Genomic DNA, 21408 nt, shown 5'->3' with positions numbered 1-21408 from the left:
ACACCGTGTCTTGTTTAGATTTTATATCAGGCACAGAACATTGGGCAAGAGCCACTTCACTGAACTGACGCCGAAGAAAATTCTCAACAAGCCTATACACTGTCATTGCCTCAAAATATAAGAAATTGACGTGTAGGTGTATACCCTGTCATTGCCTTAAAATATAAACTATTGACGTGTCGGCCTAAGCTCACAGTAATACTAACATTTGACATGCAGGATTATGATGAATTAATTCCCTAAAACTTCCTGCACAGTAAGTCTTGCTTCATTTCAATTAATGTGGTCTTTGTGGAACCACTTACGTAGGCCATCCCCAATTGGAAAAACAGCAAGATGCTAGTCTGTTTAGGCTGCACATGGTAAAAAGAAAATACCTTGCGCACTTCACAACTCCAGGAACTTAAATGCATGGAACTCAACATTACCGGAATCAAATCCGTACTCTCAGTCATTTGGACTGTTAACTAGTGTGATGTTATTCCCCTTTTGGGGGCTAGCCAATCACTGGTGCGCAGGGGGCGATGCTTAGCTGTAAAGAGCCCTGGCTTTTACTGTATCTGCAATTGCGAGAGGAATTCTTGCGGTGACATTGGCACATACTTGGAAATTTATGTTATATTAGACATAATCTTTTTTTTATTAAGACAGTATGCTACACGGAATTTAAACATAAATCAATTTTAAATTTTCTAATTGGACCCCTCCATACCTGGCACCGGCCCTGATCAGCAGATATATGGTAGTATTCAGCCAGCGGTATCTGGGTGTCCGTTACTTGTTTTAAAGGTTGCCCTAATGCAAGAGCTCGTGACAACCTATGGCTGGCTTCATCAAAAAACAAACTAAAGAGTCACTCGCTAGTGGCTATTAAGCGGGAAATCGGTATCATGGTAGCCGAGTTAAAATAATATTCCAATTAAATAGCAATAGCATTTATTGCCATTCTTTGGTTTCTTATTACTATTAATTAAGAACTGTTTGTAAGTTTCTCTGGGTTTCTTTTTAGCACTCAAAATTTGTAGACGTATATGCTATATATTTTGTGTATACAGCGTTGTAAAAAAGATTTAATAAACATTGTTTATTCATCGTAATCTAAATAAAAAGCGATGCTGAATATTTACCTGTAAATGTTTTGGCTAGGTCTGTTGAGCCTTGCCTGATCTGTGAGAGGCGAGGTGTCATATATGCACTATGATGTTTATTGATAAGTATTTGTGTTCTGTTATTAATCATTACAGTGCTGAATGGTATTCCGAGCCCTTATGCTTGAGGACCAAGTGACTCCTTGAGATTATGCTCCTCATGATGATATAAGCCAGAAAATAAAATAATAATGTCTTTTTATATATAATTAACATCTATAATGGTTGGTAGATAATACTGATAAAGAGTTAGAAGTCGAAATGTAAAGTAGCACCAAAAGAATTCCTTTAGTAGAGGAAAACTAATTAATGAAACTTCGATGAATGCGTATCTCTGGTGAAAGGGAGCATGGCCTAGGCATGCAAGAGATACCGACTAGTCAATTGCCTTTGCTCCAGATGCAGCCACTTTCCTATACCCACCTTGATTCATTCTATGCCTATGTGACTCCCTTTAGCCTACCAATGTTCCTTAAATGGAACATGATTTTCTGACCATTATATTCCAATAGGAAATATATTATAAAAAGTTTTTCCATTTCCGGGGCATTGGTCAAAATAAGTATTTTTTTCGAGAAAGTATTTAACAACTTCTAATTTGAAATAATTCTTTTCACAAAGATTTTAAAAATGTTAAAAATTGCCATTTTTACGTATCCCTGAATAAATGTCATGTATTTATTGTGATAAAAATGTAATATTTCTTTACCATTGTCTAAAACTACTTCATATAGTGTAGAATAACCTGCCATGTCACAATATTCAATTTTGTGTCATTTTGTGTATAATAATATGAAAACAATATTTATGTTCCATTTAGGGAACATTGGATGGTTACAATACCTAATTTAGTGGATTGTAATAAACTTGCTAAAGAAACGACTGTTCTTTCATGTTTTTATAATCCTTGATTGGTGTAATGATTTGAGGAATTTCTTAACTTTATGACACTTGCTACAGATTTGGATACAGTAGATGACTCCTACTGTCATTTGTTATTTAGAGGAGAAACGTCACCATACACACACTTTTGACGTGGAGGACTATTTAACTCTTCAATATATTGGTATACCATACAGGTTAGTATCTCTCTCTCTCTCTCTCTCTCTCTTCTCTCTCTCTCTCTTGATTCCTGACTCCTTGCAGCAGTGAGGAGGCTTACGGGTTAGTAGCACAGCTTTTGTGCTGCTGACCCATGTAATTTCGTCATATATATATATATATATATATATATATATATATATATATATATATAATATATATATATATATATATATATATATATATATATATGTGTGTGTGTAAGTGTTTACATAATAAGAATATGGAATGTTAGTCCATCCATATATATAAAAGACTAAAACTAAAGAGGTCAACCAGATTGCTTGCAGGAATGTGATCAGACTAGAGACGCTAAAGATGACGTATACAATAAAAGTAGGCTAAGATAACATGCCGTCACCTGTAGTCATTCATTTGTTTTGAAAACATTAGTCCAAGCTCCCTGCTTGAGACAACTACCGCGACATATAATTCAAATGGCCTACATGATTAGTAATGTGTCTCATTTTGTATGTATGTTCATATGTTCGAGCTACTGTCTGCTCCTTTATGACTTGTAACCGAGATGGTAGTCAGAATAGAGTTAGCCATCATCATTGGCAGACCTGTACCTCTTTACCTAAGCTTTATCATGTAGAAGAGAACAGAATAGAATTAGCCATCATCATTGGCAGAAGCGATCAAGCTATCGTCATTAGAAGACCTGTACAATCCTACTTGATCTTCACTATGTAATATCAGAGAATATAAGTATTTTTATACTTCGTGTTTTCTACTAAGAACCTCACATCAGAAAGAAATCATCATGAGAATTTAACACATCGTCGTCATAACCAAAGAAGATAATACCGACTTTCGTAAGTGATCTACAAACCCCAAGACACTCCAATGAATATGGAAGTGCAATACCAACCGACTTAGCGTAAGATTATCGCAAGTCTAACTTTACCTCATAGGGCGCCTTATTATACGAGGCAAAAGCCCTAATATATATATATATATATATATATATATAGTATATATATATATAGTATATATATATAATATATATATAGTATATATATATATGAATGTATGTATTACTCTACCTCATATTGCCTAATAATTATTTAGTTGCTAACTAGCAGTGCCGTATTTGATATTTACTCATGTAATCAGCAATAAAATGCTAAAAATCACAATATTTTTCTTTTTTTACAGAAAATGGATGCACCCTCGTTTTATGGGCATCGCAAAGTTATAAAAGTAACTACAATGCAAGATGCACTAGATATAGCCGAGTCTTCCAATAACATAGTGAAAGTCGCGGTCCTGCCTCCAGCTGCGAGAGATTCTGGTGATCAAGATAGTGACATCGAGGATCTTGTAGATGACCCAGGAACAACATGAACCAGCAGGACAAATAGAAATTGAAGAAGAAATTGAAAGTGACACTGAAGAATCGGTTACAGGAAAACGAAGAGGAAAACTACTTAAGTGAAAAAAGAATTGTTCATTTGATGTCTCTTCATTCTGCTGATATCCTTTTACCAGATGATTTGCTACAACTAGATGATTCTTCACCATATACAATTTGGAGACAGGTATTTTCAGACGAGATAGTAACTTACATTACAGACCAAACTAAACTCTTTGCAGATCGTGATCACAACAATCCTAATTTTGACGTCTCGTAAAAAGAAGTTAGAAACCTCCTGGGTATATAGGTATATGGGGTACCTTTGGTGTTCAATAAAATGATTAAAAACAGGTTTTCTGAAATAAAGAGATACATGCATTTTGCAGACAACCAGCCCCTTGAGCAAGGAAATAAGATGAGCAAGATTTCTCCAATATATAACATGCTAAATGATCGACTGGTTCAGTTTGGTGTATTTCACCAACTTCCAAGTGTTGATGAATCAATGGTGCCGTATTATGGTCGCCACAGTGCCAAAATGTTTATAAGAGGAAAGCCAATTCGTTTTGGGTACAAGATTTAGAGTCTCTATGGAAATTATGGTTATCCATACCATTTGAAGTTGCATCAAGGAAAGGAAGAAGGAAGGAATCAGCCACTTGGAAGGAGTGTCAATACCAAAATGGTTGATGTGATTTCATCACACTCAAATATTGAAAAGCACCAACTTTGCTTCGATAACTTTTTTACAAGTTACGATTTATTGGTAAAGCTAGCTGAATCTGATGCGAAGGCAACTGGGACAATTAGCGAAAATCGTAGTGCAGGAGCAGCAAAAGCCTTGTCGACCACAAGAGAACTACAAAAGATGGAGAGGGGCACATTTGATCATCGCTGTGATGGGAAAGTCTATGTTGCAAAAGGGAATGACAATGCTGTTGTTGGCATTGCAAGTAATTGGGAAACTCATGATCCTGTCCACACTGTGAAGAGGAGAGTGAAAGGTGGAGTAACAGAAGTTTCACAGCCGCATCTCATCAATTCATACAACAAAGGAATGGGTGGTGTTGATCTCATGGACCGACTTTCTGCTTCCTATCGCCCAATGAATAGAGGGAACAAATGGTGCTGGCCCTTATTTCTGAATGCAGTAAATGTAGCTGTAATTGCTGCTTGGAGGGTACATTGCAAAATTGGGATGAATTACTTGTCCCACTTAGATTTTAGAAAGCAAATAACACTGTCTCTAATAAAATCTGAAGGCACATCAACAACCCAAGGAAGATGCAAAATTTGCAAGAAAAACACACACAAAAATGTGTCAAAAATGTAATGTATGTTTGCATGCCGAAAGGGGAAAGAAATGCTTTGAGAATTTTCATAAGGTAGGAAAAGTTTGAAAATTGTCATTAGGCTTAGAAGTTATAAAAGAAATGCATTGTCTAATATAATGAATGTAAAGCGATCTCATTTATTTCCTTTTCATTTCGTTTTGCATATGAATTTACATGGGACACCACCAATGTACCCAACTTCTGTATATTTTGTAGTTCAATAAAATTATCTTTGAATGACATTCGATTATCATTAACCATCCAATGTTCCTTAAATGGAACATGCTGTAATTCCTTTGTCAAAACAGATAGGGTTCTGAAATTTTGTGTGGATCTTAGTTATCATAATGACAGGAAAATATGCAAAAATAGAGAAGTTTCCATGAAAATTAGTATAGTCGGTAGGATAAAGGTTAATTAAACTGTTAATTTGTAAAATCAAGATTACCATTTTCCGCAACTGATATCTCTGAATGTTTCCTTCGTATTTGTAATAAGTGTCTATTTCATTTTGACATTTTTGATGATATTAAAAAGAAATGTGGCATATGTAAGATTTAGAAGTTATTTGCATCCAACTGGTGTACTGAGCATTCAGTATTGTTGTAGGCGTGCTAACCGAACCTCATGTGTCAGCGCATTTCACCACCATCAGTGGAGCAAACTGTATTTTAATTTAAGAAAAGTTGTTATAAATGATATCATAATTTCTTATTTCTTATTTTCTTATTTGGTAACTTAAAATTATATTTTTTCACTAAAGGTTCTTCAAACAGATGGTGATATATGCCAAAATATACCAACTTATGTTTTATTTGCGAAAAAATAACATTCTTTTAACAGAAAGCTCTTTATATTGATGATACTCTGATAATATTTCATAATGATTCGGACAAAATAATTAAAAACCGGCAAAAAACAAGGAAATTTCTTGAAGTTTTATTTGTTCTTGTTTTGATTTATTCTACTTTTCCCCTTAAAAAATTTCATGCTAGGGAATATACAGACTATACAAAAATATATGATTCGGATAATGGTAATTTTCGTCATTGTACCTGAAGGTGCTCTTCTATCAGCATTCTGTTCTGTCGAAGCAACTTTCAACAAATGTCAAAATTGTGCCATATGAAATTCATGTATCTTTTTAAGAAACATAATTCATATCTTGATACCAAAGCAACATCGTTAATAACCACACGCATCTAAAAGAGGTAGAGAGAGAGAGAGAGTTAGAGAGAGAGACGTCATCTATTACTGTGGGGAACCCGCCAGCATCTCAAAGGCAGTGCCCGGCACAGTATGCCAAAGATGCCTATTCTGCCCACTCCCTTGTACCCCCAACCCTCTTCATCCCCGACCCCACGACAGTCTATACGACCACTGATGGAGCCTAGCCAGCTTGCCAAATTCATGCCCGCTTCCACAGTTCTTACCCAGAGGCTGTATGCGGAAGACGAATATTTTGGTGGGATAGTATTAGACTTCTGTATCGCTAGATGTGCTGTGAAGTGTTTGGCTGAGTGGTCACAGACCAAAGTTAAATAGAATGTTTGTGCGCTCCACCGATAAAATATCTTTGTTGTGGCAGTTGCATTCTGGTTGAAGACAGAACAGCTTGAAATTACATAGCTATTAAGTTTTTTTCAAGATACTGAATTTTTCACAATGTCTTTAAGTAAAAAGAAAAAAAATGTCGAATCGGATAAAGATGTTATGATGCCTGTGAGGTCTGCAATGTGTCTTGTAAAATATTGCCTGATGTACGATATCCTTTCACCTTGAGCTTATTCTCTGAAAATGACAAGAGCTTTGGTCTCTCGGCTTATGTTTAGATTCCACTTCAGGTATTTAGAAAATGCCGGCACACGATGTCATGTTCACTTTGGTGTTGATCCTTGTGGTATCTGCAATTGTGTTGGCTGCTTTTGATTATCTGCTTTACCTATTAGTTAATTACGGATAAATAAAGTAATGCCTTCGTTAAGTGTGAATAAAAATGAAAATTATTCCTGTTTGCAGCTTCGTTGTGGGAGTGGCGAGTTCGTTTGTGTTAGAGTCTGATGCTGAATGAAACATTTCAGCCAAACAGTACTTTGAGAGCTTTAGTGACAGTTCAACTGTCTGTTTCATATGCAGTCTTCATTTGATTACATTCGCTCTCATTTGCAGTTATGTTTCCGAGATGAGAATAAAGACTTTGCTCCCCTTTTGGATACGATTTAAGAATAGAGAATTAAATTCGAAAAATAAGAGAAAGTTGGGTATAGAATAAGAAGCAGAAAAAACAGAACTAGTTTAGATCTATACATTCATCCAAGAGTATATATAAGAATTCAGCAGATGCGATGTGACCTATCTTACCGAGCACCAATCAGAACCACCAGAAGTGAGAAAGTTGTTACTGAAATCAGACATAATGACCTCGCATTCACATCCTCCGAAGCCACCTTCATCCTCCAAAAGCTGCCCGTGCATGAAATCTTCCCTAAGGGAATGGATGCACAGAAGCTGGACTGAACTAGTGCCAAGATGTGGTGGCTGCCTCGATCCGAGGATGACCATAAGATTACTGGGCAGCTTTGTCTTGGTAAGTAAGTAGCAACGCAGAGCCTTTTGTTTACTGGCTGCGTTCTCATTGCAAGGATTTTAATTTTTCCATCACGTTGTACAATGAGCCACTAATACACAAGACAGAATCCTCAATCTATCCTTCAAAACACACTACCTGCGAGAGAGGAGACACGTCTTCCTTTCCTAGTTTCACGGCAGAAATAAATGATCTGTACCGTCAAAAAGGCTGATACTGACACATGAATTATCTTTCTCAAATCAGAACTGTAAGGCCCCGTCCACACGGTCGAGCTTTGCTGTGAGAACTTTGCTCGGTGTGGCGTCAGAAACGGAGAAGCAGCGAGCAAAGCTTCGTATGGGGCTGTCCTCCTAATGTTTATCGAAGTATCGAGGCTTCGCCTGCAGCAGCAGGGCTGTTAACTGACAAATATTTCTGCTAAACTGATAAAGAAGTCATCTACGGAAAAGTTCCCGTAAAGCTCAATTTCATGTAAAGCCTTCACCAATAAATAAATAAAGGAAAACAAACAAGAGTCTCCCGTTGTTTTACCCCTCATAAAGAGTACGTCAGGTAATTATGACTTATGGGAACTTTGAAAACGAAATATATTAACAAAATCCTTTACTATAATGATACGGATATCTGTCAGTCTAGTCCATTATTGAGAGCTCACTGACATTTCACCAATCAAGTGACAAGAAGATTCCTTAAGGTTCTTTACAACTTATCAATCATATTTCGTACTATTTTTGTTATAAGTAATAACTACACTAATAATTGCATAAGTTCATCAGTAAATAACTGCTAACTTTTATCTTTTTCTTCGTTTTTTCCATTGAAAATGGAAGAGACTTCAGACTGGCTTAAGATTATATATATATATATATATATATATATATCCCCCCCTATATATATATATATATATATATATATCTATAATATATATATATATATATATATATATATATATATATTACATATATATGCATCGCATATAAAAATTACTTGTAATTAAGGGTAATCTTATAAACTGACCGATTGAATAAAAGTTTTAAATGAAAATTACCCATGTGTACTGAAATATAATTGATATCTTAATGAACCAAAATCTCAAAGGATTCAGGAGAGAGGGCTCTCTAATTACCAAGATAAATCTTGGTTGACAAGAGTGGTCGATAACCATAAGCTGATAATCAAGGCATGCAGGTGTATCCTGAACAACATCTTTTTATATAAGCTGGCTTGCATAAAGTCTTAATATCTTGTAAACAATTATCTTTGTCAGTTTTTTCTTATTTATTTGTGCTGCTTACTATTTCGTTTACGTTATCCATGATATTCTTATAAACTTCGTTGAAGATTAATGTCTTTAGGTTACTAGTAGCTACGTTTTTTTTTATTAAACTGTATAGGTCCTATTAAACCGGATTTGTTCTACTTGTTTATTTATTATAATGTAATTATCTAAAATACACACTTGTCCCTTTAAGCAACCATTTTCACTTATCGTAAATAGTAGAAAATAGCAGAAAAATGACTTGACTCAGAGTACAGCGGAGTCACTGCCAGGCTCTCATTATCCAGCCAGCGTCGTTCGGACAGCTGCATACCTAGATGCGTACGACAGACAGGCTTAGCGCGCAAAGAGGGACCTAAGAAAGATGTGTCGCCTCTCACATTTTAGATTTCTGGTTTATAACATTTCTGGTTTTTTTTTTTTTTTTCAGCACCATAGCTATTCAGTAAGCAAGACTTTCTACTGCTGAAATTCATGTTCCTTGAAGTTGACTGAATAAGAAACTTAAGCGCAATGACTGTGCATTCCAGAGAACATGGCAGTGTTTTTCGTAAACAACTTTTTCAGCTGACCTATGTATTTCCAAGACACTAAAGCAATGAATATTTCAATTCTCGTCCTAATTTTCGAAAGTACTGTGCATTACCATATGTGTTTCATTAACTGTTTTTACTTAAGAAAATGAGGTTAAAGCTGTGCTTAGCCACCCAGCCATCGGCAAAAATGGTGACGTGCATCAGTGACGTCGGCATAGCGTATACTCCACCATACCTTTTTCATATGGTTGTTTGACTTATGGTTAAATGTTATTTTAATCTATCCTGGGCCATACGTCATAAAAGACCACTTGTTCGAAAGATCCCACAGATGAAAACATCGTCACAGGATCCTGCGTTTACTTTCCTCTGTACTTAGGCCTTTACTTTTTAGTGATGTAATGTACTCAAGCACTGATAGCAATGCATGGAGCATCGTGAAGTGATGTAAGTACACAGACTTAGGTGGAAACTTTTATAAGTACGGGAATAGTGCCAAATAGAGACTAAAATAGACGGGGTATTTAAACGTTTGTTTTTACCCCGAGGCGTTTGCCTTGGGGAAGGCCCGTTTTCTATGATAAATTTTACCTGTTCTCTTTGTTGTTTTATGAGAAACAGTACTAAAACAACAAGGATTCGTTTCCAAGCCTTTTAAGGAGAAAGGACTCCATTGGGCTACAGTTCCTGGGAGGTTATATATGTCCATCGAAAATGTATGTATTGTGTTATTCAAAGAATTGAAACTTGATATTGCTGACATTTTGGGTGTACAGAATGTAAGCAGGTATAAAGTAGTAGTTAAGTTCAGCTCAGAGAACAAATTCTTGGAAATAGCTAGCAAGGCAATTTGAGGATATATCGCTAAGGAATGCACCTTTGAATTGTCTGATGAATTGACAATAAACATTATGAGCAGATATGGAAAAGTGGAATCAATAAGAAGGAACAGATTCAGTATGGGACCCCTGAAAAGCCTGCTGAATGGGATACGGACAATAAAGATGAAGATTAGAGATAAAATTCCTTCATCGATAAGTGTGTCTGGTTTGAACTTAAGTATATTATATAATGGGCAGAAAAGAACCTGTTACAGATGCGGACAAGAAGGCCATCTAGTGAAATTTTGTAACATCGATATTACGGAAGGAACTGATATGTGGAATGACGAAGACTTTCCTGACATAAGCAGGCAAAGAAATTATAATAAATCAGAGAAGGAAAATGATGATAATAGAGAACAAACAAGAGAAGGCAATAACATTGAGGGCCAAGAGGTAAATGATAGCCAAAGAGGAATTGATATTAGTGAAGATGATACCGACGTATAGCTACACAAATAGTGCAGCTGTCAAAGGTCCAAGAGGAAATACTCAGGGAAACCAAGAAGGTAAAAAAACAAGTAAGGAAGAAGGATTAGAGGAGGGGAATGAAGATTATCGAATGAGTGAAGACAGTGGCGACGAGATATGTGCTCGTTTGCAGTTATCTCCTGATGAAGTTGTGCAAGTAGAAACAGAAGGAGAAGAAGTGCACAATGAAGAAATTATAAATGGAAGGAAGGTGGAATACGAAGACGACATGCAAATAGTAACCGAAGAAATTGTCAACAGTGAAGAAGATGAGCAGATACCAACGGAAAAAGAAGTTCATAAAGAAGAAAAGGGTGAAGGTGAAAATGGTATGGATGTTGATTCTATGAGGAATAATAAAATTCCTGAGGAAACCTTAATAGGGAGTGAAAAGAAAGGCAACAATAGAACTAAAGGAAAGGGTAATAAGAGTAGGGATGGAGATAAAAGTCAAATACCAGTACGACAAAAATGGCAAGCTACTGTTAACGACAGTTCAGGTGTAAAAATTACCATTAAAAAGGACAATGGACAGAAATGCTTAAAAGTATCGAATAACTGCGAAGGAGAATGTTTTTTTTTCTGAGTTGTCAAACCCCTTCAATGAAAGCCAGGATATGTTTGTTGATAATATAGTAGATCATGGTCTTTCTAGTGATCAGAACTCTGGTAAACACAAACATGAGGATGATGATAATAGTAATGATAAAAATAAATGTTCTAAACTGGCTAAAATAGGTAAATAATTAGTATGCATTTATTTTAATATATCCTTAAAAATGGCTTTAGTCACTGCTTCATTAAATATTCGTGGTTTAAATGAGCTTAATAAGCAGTTGAAAGTAAAGATGTTAGTTGATCAATATAAAATTGATGTATTATACCTTCAAGAACATAATATTAGAGATGTGAATAAGATGAAATATTTAGAGGACTACTTTGAGGTTGTAATGAATATGCCTACTAGCTTTAAAGGTGGTACGTGTTTTCTGTTTAACAAAAAGTCAAATATCTCAGTTATTAACAGTGAAAAGGATGACACTGGAAATATATTATTTACGAGGATACGGTATAAAGATATGAACCTCTCCTTATTGACTGTATACGCACCGTCAGGCTCAAGTAAAAAGAGAGAGAGGGAGAACTTGTTCTCTGTGGATATTTTGTATTATTTAAGGGACAACATACCAAATTTGATTTTTGCTGGTGACTTCAATTGTGTACTTTCGGGTAGAGATGTTAGTACAGGTAATGAGACGTGTGTATCAAAAGGTCTTATATCTTTAGTACAGCATTTGGGATTGAAAGACGCTTGGTTTTCATTGAACAATATTCCCGAATATACTACGTACATTCTAGGTAATTATGCTTCAAGAATTGTCCGTGTGTATTTGACTGACTTGCATAGTAATATTAAGAATTGTAAAAATATTCCATTATCTTTAACAGAACATAATATGATAGTTACTTAATTTCTGCTTAATAATCGTTATAAAATAGGTAGAGGAATATGGAAGTTAAATGTTTCATTATTGGAGAGGGACGACTTCATGGAGAAATTTGAAAGATTATGGCACTTTTAAAAAAATAAAAGAATAAAATACTCCAACATTATGGAATGGTGGGATACATTTGTGAAACCAAAATAAAAAGAGTTCTTCATAAGACTGTCTAAACAAGCTATACAAGAGAAGTATGGCACTCTAAAATTTTTGCAAAATTATCTTGAATACTTATCAAGTAAAGCTTCAGTTGATTACAATAAATTTGAAGAGATGAAGGCTATAAAAGATAGAATGAAATTAATAAAAGATATATGTGAACGTATAAAGATTATGTTAAGAATAGAAGAGAGAATAAACGGAGAGAGATTATCTGCACATTTATTAGGTAAAGAGAAACTCAGAGGGAAGCGAAATAGTATTAGGCAACTGACGTTAGAAAGCGGCGTGACGCTTGACAACACAGAGGCGATAGTCTGTCACGTAAAGGATCACTATGAAGAACTATTCACAGCTACAAGATAGTTTTCTTTATTGTATAGGGAACATAATAACTGATGAGGACAACGAAATGTTATGTAGAAAGGTATCTGTCGAAGAGGTATTAAATACGTTAAAGCTGATGAATAAAGGTAGAACTGGATCCAGGTGAAGATGGTCTTCCTCTGGAATTCTATTTAACGACATGAAATGTAATTAAGTCAGAGTTTTCTGAAATGATTAAGTTTGCGATAGATTTAGACCTTGGATTAGGAAAAAGCCAAAAAAAGGGTATCTTGAAATTAGCACCTAAAAGTGGTGATTTATTGTGTTTAAAAAACTGGAGACCTATTGCTTTGTTGAAATCGGATTACAAATGCATTGCAAAAATTTTGGCTAATAGATTAAAAAGTGTTCTTCATAAAGTTATATCACGAGAACAGTTTTGTTCGGTTAAGGGAAGATCAATAGTGAAATGTAATACTGCAATTAGGGATGTAACTTATTAAGCAAATGAAAATAATTTCGATTGTGCTCTAGTTAACCTGGATTGGAGTAAGGCTTTTGATAGAGTTAATTTGAGGTTCATGTTTAAAACAGTCTCACGGATGGGGTTTAGTGAGTTGTTTATCATGGAAATTAGAATGTTATATACTGGATGCCTAAGTGCAGTTTGTGTAAATGGGATTGTTAGCGGCTTTTTTCCTGTTGAGAGATCCATAAGGCACGGATGTCCTATGTCAATGAAAGCATATATAGTGTTCCAAGAATCTCTATACAGAACAACTAAACAAAGCAATGAAATTGTGCCAGTGAACCTCCCGAATGGGTTCCAGTGTTCTGTTGTAGGTTTTGCTGATGACAGCTCTGTTTTTGTTAGTAAAGAAAGAAGTATTAAAGTAGTATTTAGTATTATAAAACAATTTGAGCTAGCTACTGGTGCAGAACTAAACAGAGATAAGACTTGTGTCATGGGTTTAGGTACTTGGAAGGGCAAAAATGTATGGCCACTTGATTGGCTACAACAAAAAAATAAGTGTATGGTATTAGGTATATTGATAACCAATGATTATAGCGAAATGGTAGATGAAAACTGGGATGCTTTAATCAATAAAGTTAAGGTAAAAAACAATATGGTTTCGACTCGATACTTGTCTTTATATCAAAAGGCTATACTTGTAAATTCTCTTTTTTTAAGTAAAGTCTGGTACATGTGTCATGTATTTCCATTAAGGAAAGAGAAAGCAAAAATTATAGAACTATGTTTTCCGGTACTTGTGGTGTGGAACATACCAACCAATTAAAAGGGATTTCCTGTATCTGCCAAAACCAGAAGGTGGTATTGGGGTTATTAATGTGTTTCATAAAGCAGCAGCTATTTTAACAAGTACGTTCTTGAATATTATGTTATTTGATAGTTATGGACGAGAATTAGCCTTATACTACACATGTATTAGAATAAATTTGTTGTGGGTTGTAGAAGATTGGCCTAATATGTCTTATGTTGCTACTCCCTTTTATAATATAATTATTGGTAATGTAAGGAAATTATTGAGAATGCCTAATTTTCCATACGTTAAAAGTAAGAATATTTATCAGTATTTGATGCCAACCCATAAGCCCATTGTAATTGAGAGATACCCGTTGCATAACTGGGGTAATATATGGAGTAACCTATTATGAAAATTCGTTGACTCCTGTCAAAGAAGTATTATGTATAGATTTTTGTATGAATCTTTGGCTACTAAGGAAAGACTGAAGATATTGAATATTACTGATAATAATTTTTGCAATAAATGTATGAAAAATGAAAATCATCTGCATGTTGTTTATTTTTGTAAATATGTTAAAAAAATTTGGAAGTGGTTCCAGAATTTGATTGAAGAGGTATGTGATATAAAAGTTTAGTATTCAATAAAAAGTATTGATGTTGGATTTCGATTATAAAGAAAAGAAGAAGAAAAATACATTAAGTATACTTATTATTGAGTATGTAAAATGTTTGTGGTATAGCAGAGAAGAGGAGTTACCAAGTCAAATAAATTCATTATTAAAATGCAAAATAAAGTACATAAAATGGGTATTATCAAATTCATATGAACTTGAAAAACATTTCACAAGTAAGCACGTGAATGATATTTGAATTCATATAATTTATGTACTTAGTATGTTATATTGTTGATATAATTATGAAAAGTTTGTATATAATTAATGGATATTTGTAATAAATTGTTCGAAACGGTTTTAGGAAAGGCAAGAAGTTGGTCTTTTTTCTAAGAGTGAACGGCTTAATTAGGCACACCTGTCAGTTCAGTGTAATACCATAAATTAGAGAGTGTTAGAAACACTTAGTAGCATGGAAATCCAGGCGTCGATTTAAAAGTTGTTTACTACAAACACTATTTCATGGCCTCTGGAATGCATAGAGATTACTTTCTGTAGGGTAATAGTGATAACGTTATCATTGTATTACTCCAACACTGTTCACTCTTTCGAGCTGTCGGATAGATTACCGGAAAATATTTTATTAGATTAATGTCATTTTTTCTCTTCACTAACTATGTTGATAACAGTCACTTTTAGAATTCGTGAAACGTCAGTTTATGCTTTTAGACCACAATCAATACCAAGGGAAACTAGGTCCATTGGTTCGTTTCATTTTCATTAGTATTATCAAAATCGACTTCTCGTTTGAGCCCAAATCTGTAAATCAACACTTATAAATTTAATCAGATGGTTGCGTTTACAAACTCCTAGACTTTCGTAGCATTTTGTGTTAACATCATAATTAACTAAAAAGGCAAAAAACTCTTGTGTATTTAGAATTTACTCTTCGCACGCAACTTTATTTATTTATTTATTTATTTATTTATTTTTTTGCACCCAAACATGAATAAATAGCTAATAACCAAGCAAGCAATTAGTTGAGTGAACGATGAAGTGTTCCCGGTGGCAAGTGACCATCCTAGTGTTTTAAATTGTTAAATCAGGATTTTTTGTTGCTTATCCTGAGTTGCATGGGCCGGGTTTGGGGGATGTGGTCAGCTATGCTCTTATTTGGAGAAACACTATAACTCGGTCAATTATTATAATGAAGTCGAAACTAGGCTGTTTTTAGTTCTCTATTTAATGTGAAATGATATCGGCAGATGACAATATAGGTCACATGATGATTGCTAGGTTGCCAACACTAGCAAGATTGTCATTGAGCGAGCAAAGCATTTAGAAAAAGGACGCAGTGCTTTTGAGACTTCCTGTGCTAAGCCATTGCCAAAAATTTAATTTCCAATTTCTGATCTCTGCCGATCTTTTCACCATTTGTCATCGATTCTAAACTTAGACCCTGAATTCGACAGACATGTTTACAGCAGAGTCAGTTCAACTTATAACTCTTTATGGCTTTGTGGTCTAAGGTAGTGTCCATTATTGTTTCTAAAGCAGTATCGGCTTAGATCCAGCCGTGGACAAAGAACTTATCAGTTTTAATTCTCCCTCGGTGAAAGTTATTTCCAAAATATAGTGAACTGGATATTATACGATGTATGTGGCCCAATCTTTGTGAAGGTAAAAAAAAAAAAAAAAAAAAAAAAAACATGCATGTGAGTGCCAGAAAATGTTAAGTAACGTGAGAATCTATCAGCTACCAGGGTCAAGATGTGTTGATATTGATCGTAAGTAACAAATTAAATTCACCATGCATATGCACAGAAGTCATTATTAATTTAGGTCTCTCATGATTGCTCAGTGGATTAACCCACTGTCCATCATTGTTTCTAAAGAGGGCATTGATTCAGTTCCTGTAGAGACAGAGCACTTATAAATTATAATCATGATTAATAGAATCATGATTAATATCCACTTAGATCCTTCTGATGCATGGAAATCCGATAAAGTTGCACCGTTTCCCACTTATATGTCAAATAGCTTATTACCAGTTATATCGAATCTGTCTGGCTACGTATTAATTTCCCCTAACAAGGAAACTTTTACGGTCGTTAGAGACCTGGAATTGTTCGCTAATTGCTACACACCCATGGCTAAAAAGGTTTGTATGGCTGACTCCTTTGAATTCTGGAATGTTTCCGAGGGTTCATGTGAGTTAGACCTAGCATTCAATGGAACTTTGCCCCACACGCGAGAACACTGCTTGGATTACCTGTATCCTTATGACAAGTATAAGTTCGCTCACAGGCTGAACAACGGAACCTGGCTGGGATTCTCCCTAGAGAAATTTCGAGTATCCTGTCCAGACAGATCAGCTACGGAATCTCATCTCTTGATTGCTGCAGATGGCTGCAGTGGAGCAACGGCCAACTACACCATCCGTGGGGGACCACCCATTTGGCAGAACTACCCCCTCCTTTCAACCTGATAATTGCCAAAACAATGCATCGCCTGGCTACTATGGATCCGGTCCACCCTGTTTACATGCCTAATGAAGACCTTCGCTACTATGCACTGCTGGCCATCGTCATGTTGACAGTGGCGATCTTAATCGTCATGAATGTACTCACTTGGCGCAGGATAAAGAAACTGACGAGAGATTAAGCAACGAACGTCAGAAACTGACAAAACAACTTACCCTGGGCCCTGAAACCGTGGAAATTTAGGGTTGTGTAAATCTGATCACTTTATGCAACCACTGATTTATTTTGGACTTGAGAATGAGTGAAAAGTGGATCAGTATTTGGTTAGCTTGTGAAGTGGTGGGGCTCATTAATAATGCATTCCATGTACCATTATCTTTGATATATAATCTCTGAGTATAATCAAATCCAGCTGTGCATTTCCATCACCTAAAATACATATAACCTGTGTACACATTTATCTTTAATCATACCCATATAGGCCTTATATTTACCTCTTACAAGGTATCATTAATTTTGTTCTTATAATCGTATCCAACATATATATATATATATATATATATATATATATATATATATATATATATATATATATTATATATATATATATATATATATATATATATATATATATATATATATATATCCAATCACATTTTTGCGAGTCATTTAACTACTAGAAATGCCTTAGTATTTCTAATGAATTAATTACCTTCATGACCTGCATTTATATAAGTATATCCATTTAGCATATATGTATAAGCATATATATTTGTGTGTGTGCACGCACGTGTGTGTGTGGGTACAATAACAGCAACATCACATATCAAATCGTCATTAACATCAGTCATTGCTATGCATAAAGCTTCACATTAGAAGGGTCCCGCACAGTTAAAAAAAATTAATAAGTATAATACAAACCTAAAAATAATTTTAGCACAGCTCTCCAGTGTAGTCAAAACCAGCATTAAAATTTAAAATAAAAATCACTAGAATAATCATTTTGAGCGTCGCTATCATTACAGTCACTGTTTTCGCTGCCACCTTCACACTTGCACAGTCTGGTGCAGTCGACTCCAGCTCTAGAACATTTGTAATTTCTAGTACATGGTAGAGATATATATATTTAAATAGTGGGGTTGATAACCTTAGCTCTTGCCGGTTAGAGACGGATAAAAACGCCGGATTCCTCGGAGATGCTTAGATGAAAAACAAATAGAAAACACGCGTGTGTGTGGATAATAGAGTTGGTTGACACATTCCAAAGACATGAGTTAATCACGGGAAAAGTTATCGAGTTTCATGTATGTAGCAAACGTACATTTGTACGTCTGTAAGACACAGAAAACAACATATAATCTCTTGTATGAGAGTCAAAGGTTTACTACCTGATATTGTTTTGATCATGTGTGGAACATGCCACAGAAAAGGCGTTCGAGGTCCGTCGGAAAAGGTTAAAGTGAAATGACATTGAGTTCGGTTCTAGAGAAAGGGGAGTGCGGTGTGACACACATTCATTGACGAACTTTAATGTTTAATTGTCTGATAATTATGGTCTCTTTATTTCAGATGGATTCGAAGTCACCATATAGAAAAACAGGATTTCTCTAGACTTGTTTTTGACTTTTGATAAACTATGAATTCTTGGACAGAAAGAGATAGGACGGGGTACTTACTTAAATATGATTTTGGGAAGAATATGATAGTTTAACGTTTCCCTTTTTTTTGTTTTTTTTGTTATTCTTAACCCATTTTAGTCCATTTTCATATCAGCTATTTTTGGGACGTAAAAAGAATATATTTGTAATAGCGAGAGTTTGAATATGCCTAGAGTGTGATATTTGATTCTCAGTTAGCTTCAGACGTCGACACTTAAAGGAAGCATGAAAGGTAGGTCACGTTACCAAGTTAGGAGTTCTTTCCATTTGCTTAAACGAGTGTCATTTTGACCTCGTAAGCCACACACACACACACACACACACACACACACACACACACACACACACACACACACACACACACACACATATATATATATATATATATATATATTATATTATGTGTGTGTGTGTGTGTGTGTGTGTGTGTGTGTGTGTGCTATACGATCACAAGTAACTCGTGAATATTGTATATTAAGAGCCAGTAGGAAAAATAAAAAGCAGCAGTACCTAGCGCTTTTGTGTATTCTTGATACACCTCATCAGGGTACAATATATAAAAGAATGAAAAACCGCTTCGTAATATCAAAGGTAAATTTAAAAAAAAATATAGTAAAATATAGAACAATCAAACAGCCTAGTCAAGAAGCAAATGGTCCACAGCCGAGAATTACACTTAAAGGACAACTACTATAAACGGAAATGGAACTACTAAGCAGTCAATTACACAGTTACGAAGTTGTCAACAACACATTTCGTAAGCCAGTTATCTAGTTTATATTGTTCTTAATTCTAGGCTGTGGACCATTTGCTTCTTTTTTGTTTTTATGTTTATCTTTGATATTTCGAAGCTGTTTTTCATTCTTTTATATATTGTACCCTGATGAGGTGTATCAAGAATACACAAAAGCGCTAGGTACGGCTGCTTTTCATTTTTCCTGCTAGCTCTTGATATACAATCTTCACGTGTTACTTGTGATCGTATAACATTACGGATGCCAGGCGAATTCTTACCATATTTGCTACTTTCAAGAACCTACACCCTTCACTGGAACTCTTCGTTGCTGTTTTTTTTTCCTCCTCTCTCATCAGAATCCACAAGCTAAAATTAAAACCTAATTTTCTACGTATGTGTTTGAGTGAGCCTATTATGCCAAAATCTTTTTTATCCAAGAAACATCGCGGCCTATCTAGTAAATCATTCGAAGAATAAGAGCGTCTTAACTACAACAGTGCGTAGAAATAACGAAACTGGATGTGGAACGAGCTTTCAGAAGCCTGAGATCAAATAGATAGAGTTTTAATCAAGTAATTCCCATGGAATGGAAGATGCAAATCCTCACTCGGATAAAGTGTTAGATGATGTAACAAGAGCCGCTCTCGGTTATGGTATGAACTTCTGTATTTGTGACGAGAAAGTGGACTGGGTAGGAATAGCTAAATCATTTTGTAATTAAGAAAAATTTTGGATCGTTGTCTATTGAAGATTTCAACATCTGTAAGGATATTGTTTATGGTGCATGTTCTTTTAAATGCTATTCTAATGTTCCTGGTAGGTTTTTAAAGGCGCACAGCAACCTTAAAAATGATAAAACGTTACACATTACGAAGGTAGATAAATCAAATGCTCTTGTGTTAATAAATAATGTAACATTAATTACAAATTCAAAATGATTAGCTTTGATGTAGTTTCCCTTTTTACTAAAGTTCCAGTTGACGACCTGATAAAATTTTTAGCTGATGAGTGGGATAACTACGAATTGTCTTTGCAAACAGATACCATTTTAGAGTTACTAAAACTGTGTATTAAGGAATATAAAGTTACTTTCAATGGTAAATTCTCTGAGCAGAGGTTTTTATCAAATATTTTACCGGCGAATGTTCTTTGGTTTGGGTATGTCGATCACATATTTTGTGTATGACCGTTGTGTGAGGATGTGAACCGATTTTTAATTAGATTAAATGCGCTAGTTCCCTCTATAAAATTCACATTGAGGGAGAAAAAGATTCAGTTTTACCATTTAGATGTAAGTGTGCATAGACAGGGTAACAAATTTAAATTTTGTTTTAGGAAACCTACAAATTTATGTTCTTACATTCACTTTTACTCCAATCACCATTTGAAAGTTAAACTCTGTATTTTCTTCCATGCTTTTAAGACCATTAATGATTTGTTATCCGGAATTTTTAGTTGACGAGATTGCCAGGATTTATGATATTGCTTTCAAATTGAAATATCCGGCATTTTTAGTTGATGTTGCTTTAAGAAAGGCTAAAAAAACATTTTATGCAGTGGACCATGTACAGGCTTTTGATCCTAGTAATTTGCTTGTTTTACCATTTGACAACAGGTTTTTTCTTTGCCAAAAATGTTTAAAGTTTTTAATGTTAATATTGTTTTAGGTAACACTCAGTCTGTGAGCACAAAAAAAAAAAAAAAAAAAGGCATTAAAAATGGCCAAGGGTACTTTTTATTCAAATAGGGTTAGAGAACCTTTTTCATGCCATAATATGTTAGTTTTACCATACCACAAGAATTTTTATGATTTGCCTAAGGTACTTCGATTTTTTAATGTAAAATTAGTTTTTAAAAGCTCAAATACGGTTTGTAATATACTGATAAAGAACTCCCCAATTTCATCTACCTGCTGCCTTTATACAATTCCTTGTCAGGGGTGTGATAAGAAATATGTCGGCCAAA

The 21408-nt window shown here is 34.9% G+C and overlaps 1 protein-coding gene and 1 pseudogene across 1 annotated transcript in view; both read left to right on the top strand.

Annotated features, from left to right (window-relative positions):
* Window positions 1-4024: 4024 nt before the first annotated feature.
* Window positions 4025-7166, top strand: LOC135206335 (piggyBac transposable element-derived protein 3-like; annotated as a pseudogene).
* The window catches only part of LOC135206334 (uncharacterized), a 25412-nt gene continuing 10385 nt past the window's right edge, over window positions 6382-21408 (top strand). The window contains exon 1 of the mRNA XM_064237755.1: window positions 6382-7530. Coding sequence (XP_064093825.1) covers window positions 7360-7530 — 171 coding nt within the window. The 5' untranslated portion in view covers window positions 6382-7359. The remainder of the gene's footprint in view (window positions 7531-21408) is intronic.

The sequence above is a fragment of the Macrobrachium nipponense genome, chromosome 29, assembly GCF_015104395.2.
Source record: "Macrobrachium nipponense isolate FS-2020 chromosome 29, ASM1510439v2, whole genome shotgun sequence".
NCBI lineage: Eukaryota > Metazoa > Arthropoda > Malacostraca > Decapoda > Palaemonidae > Macrobrachium > Macrobrachium nipponense.
The sequence above is the reverse complement of the archived record's forward strand: the minus strand, read 5'-3'. Positions and strand labels throughout refer to the sequence as shown.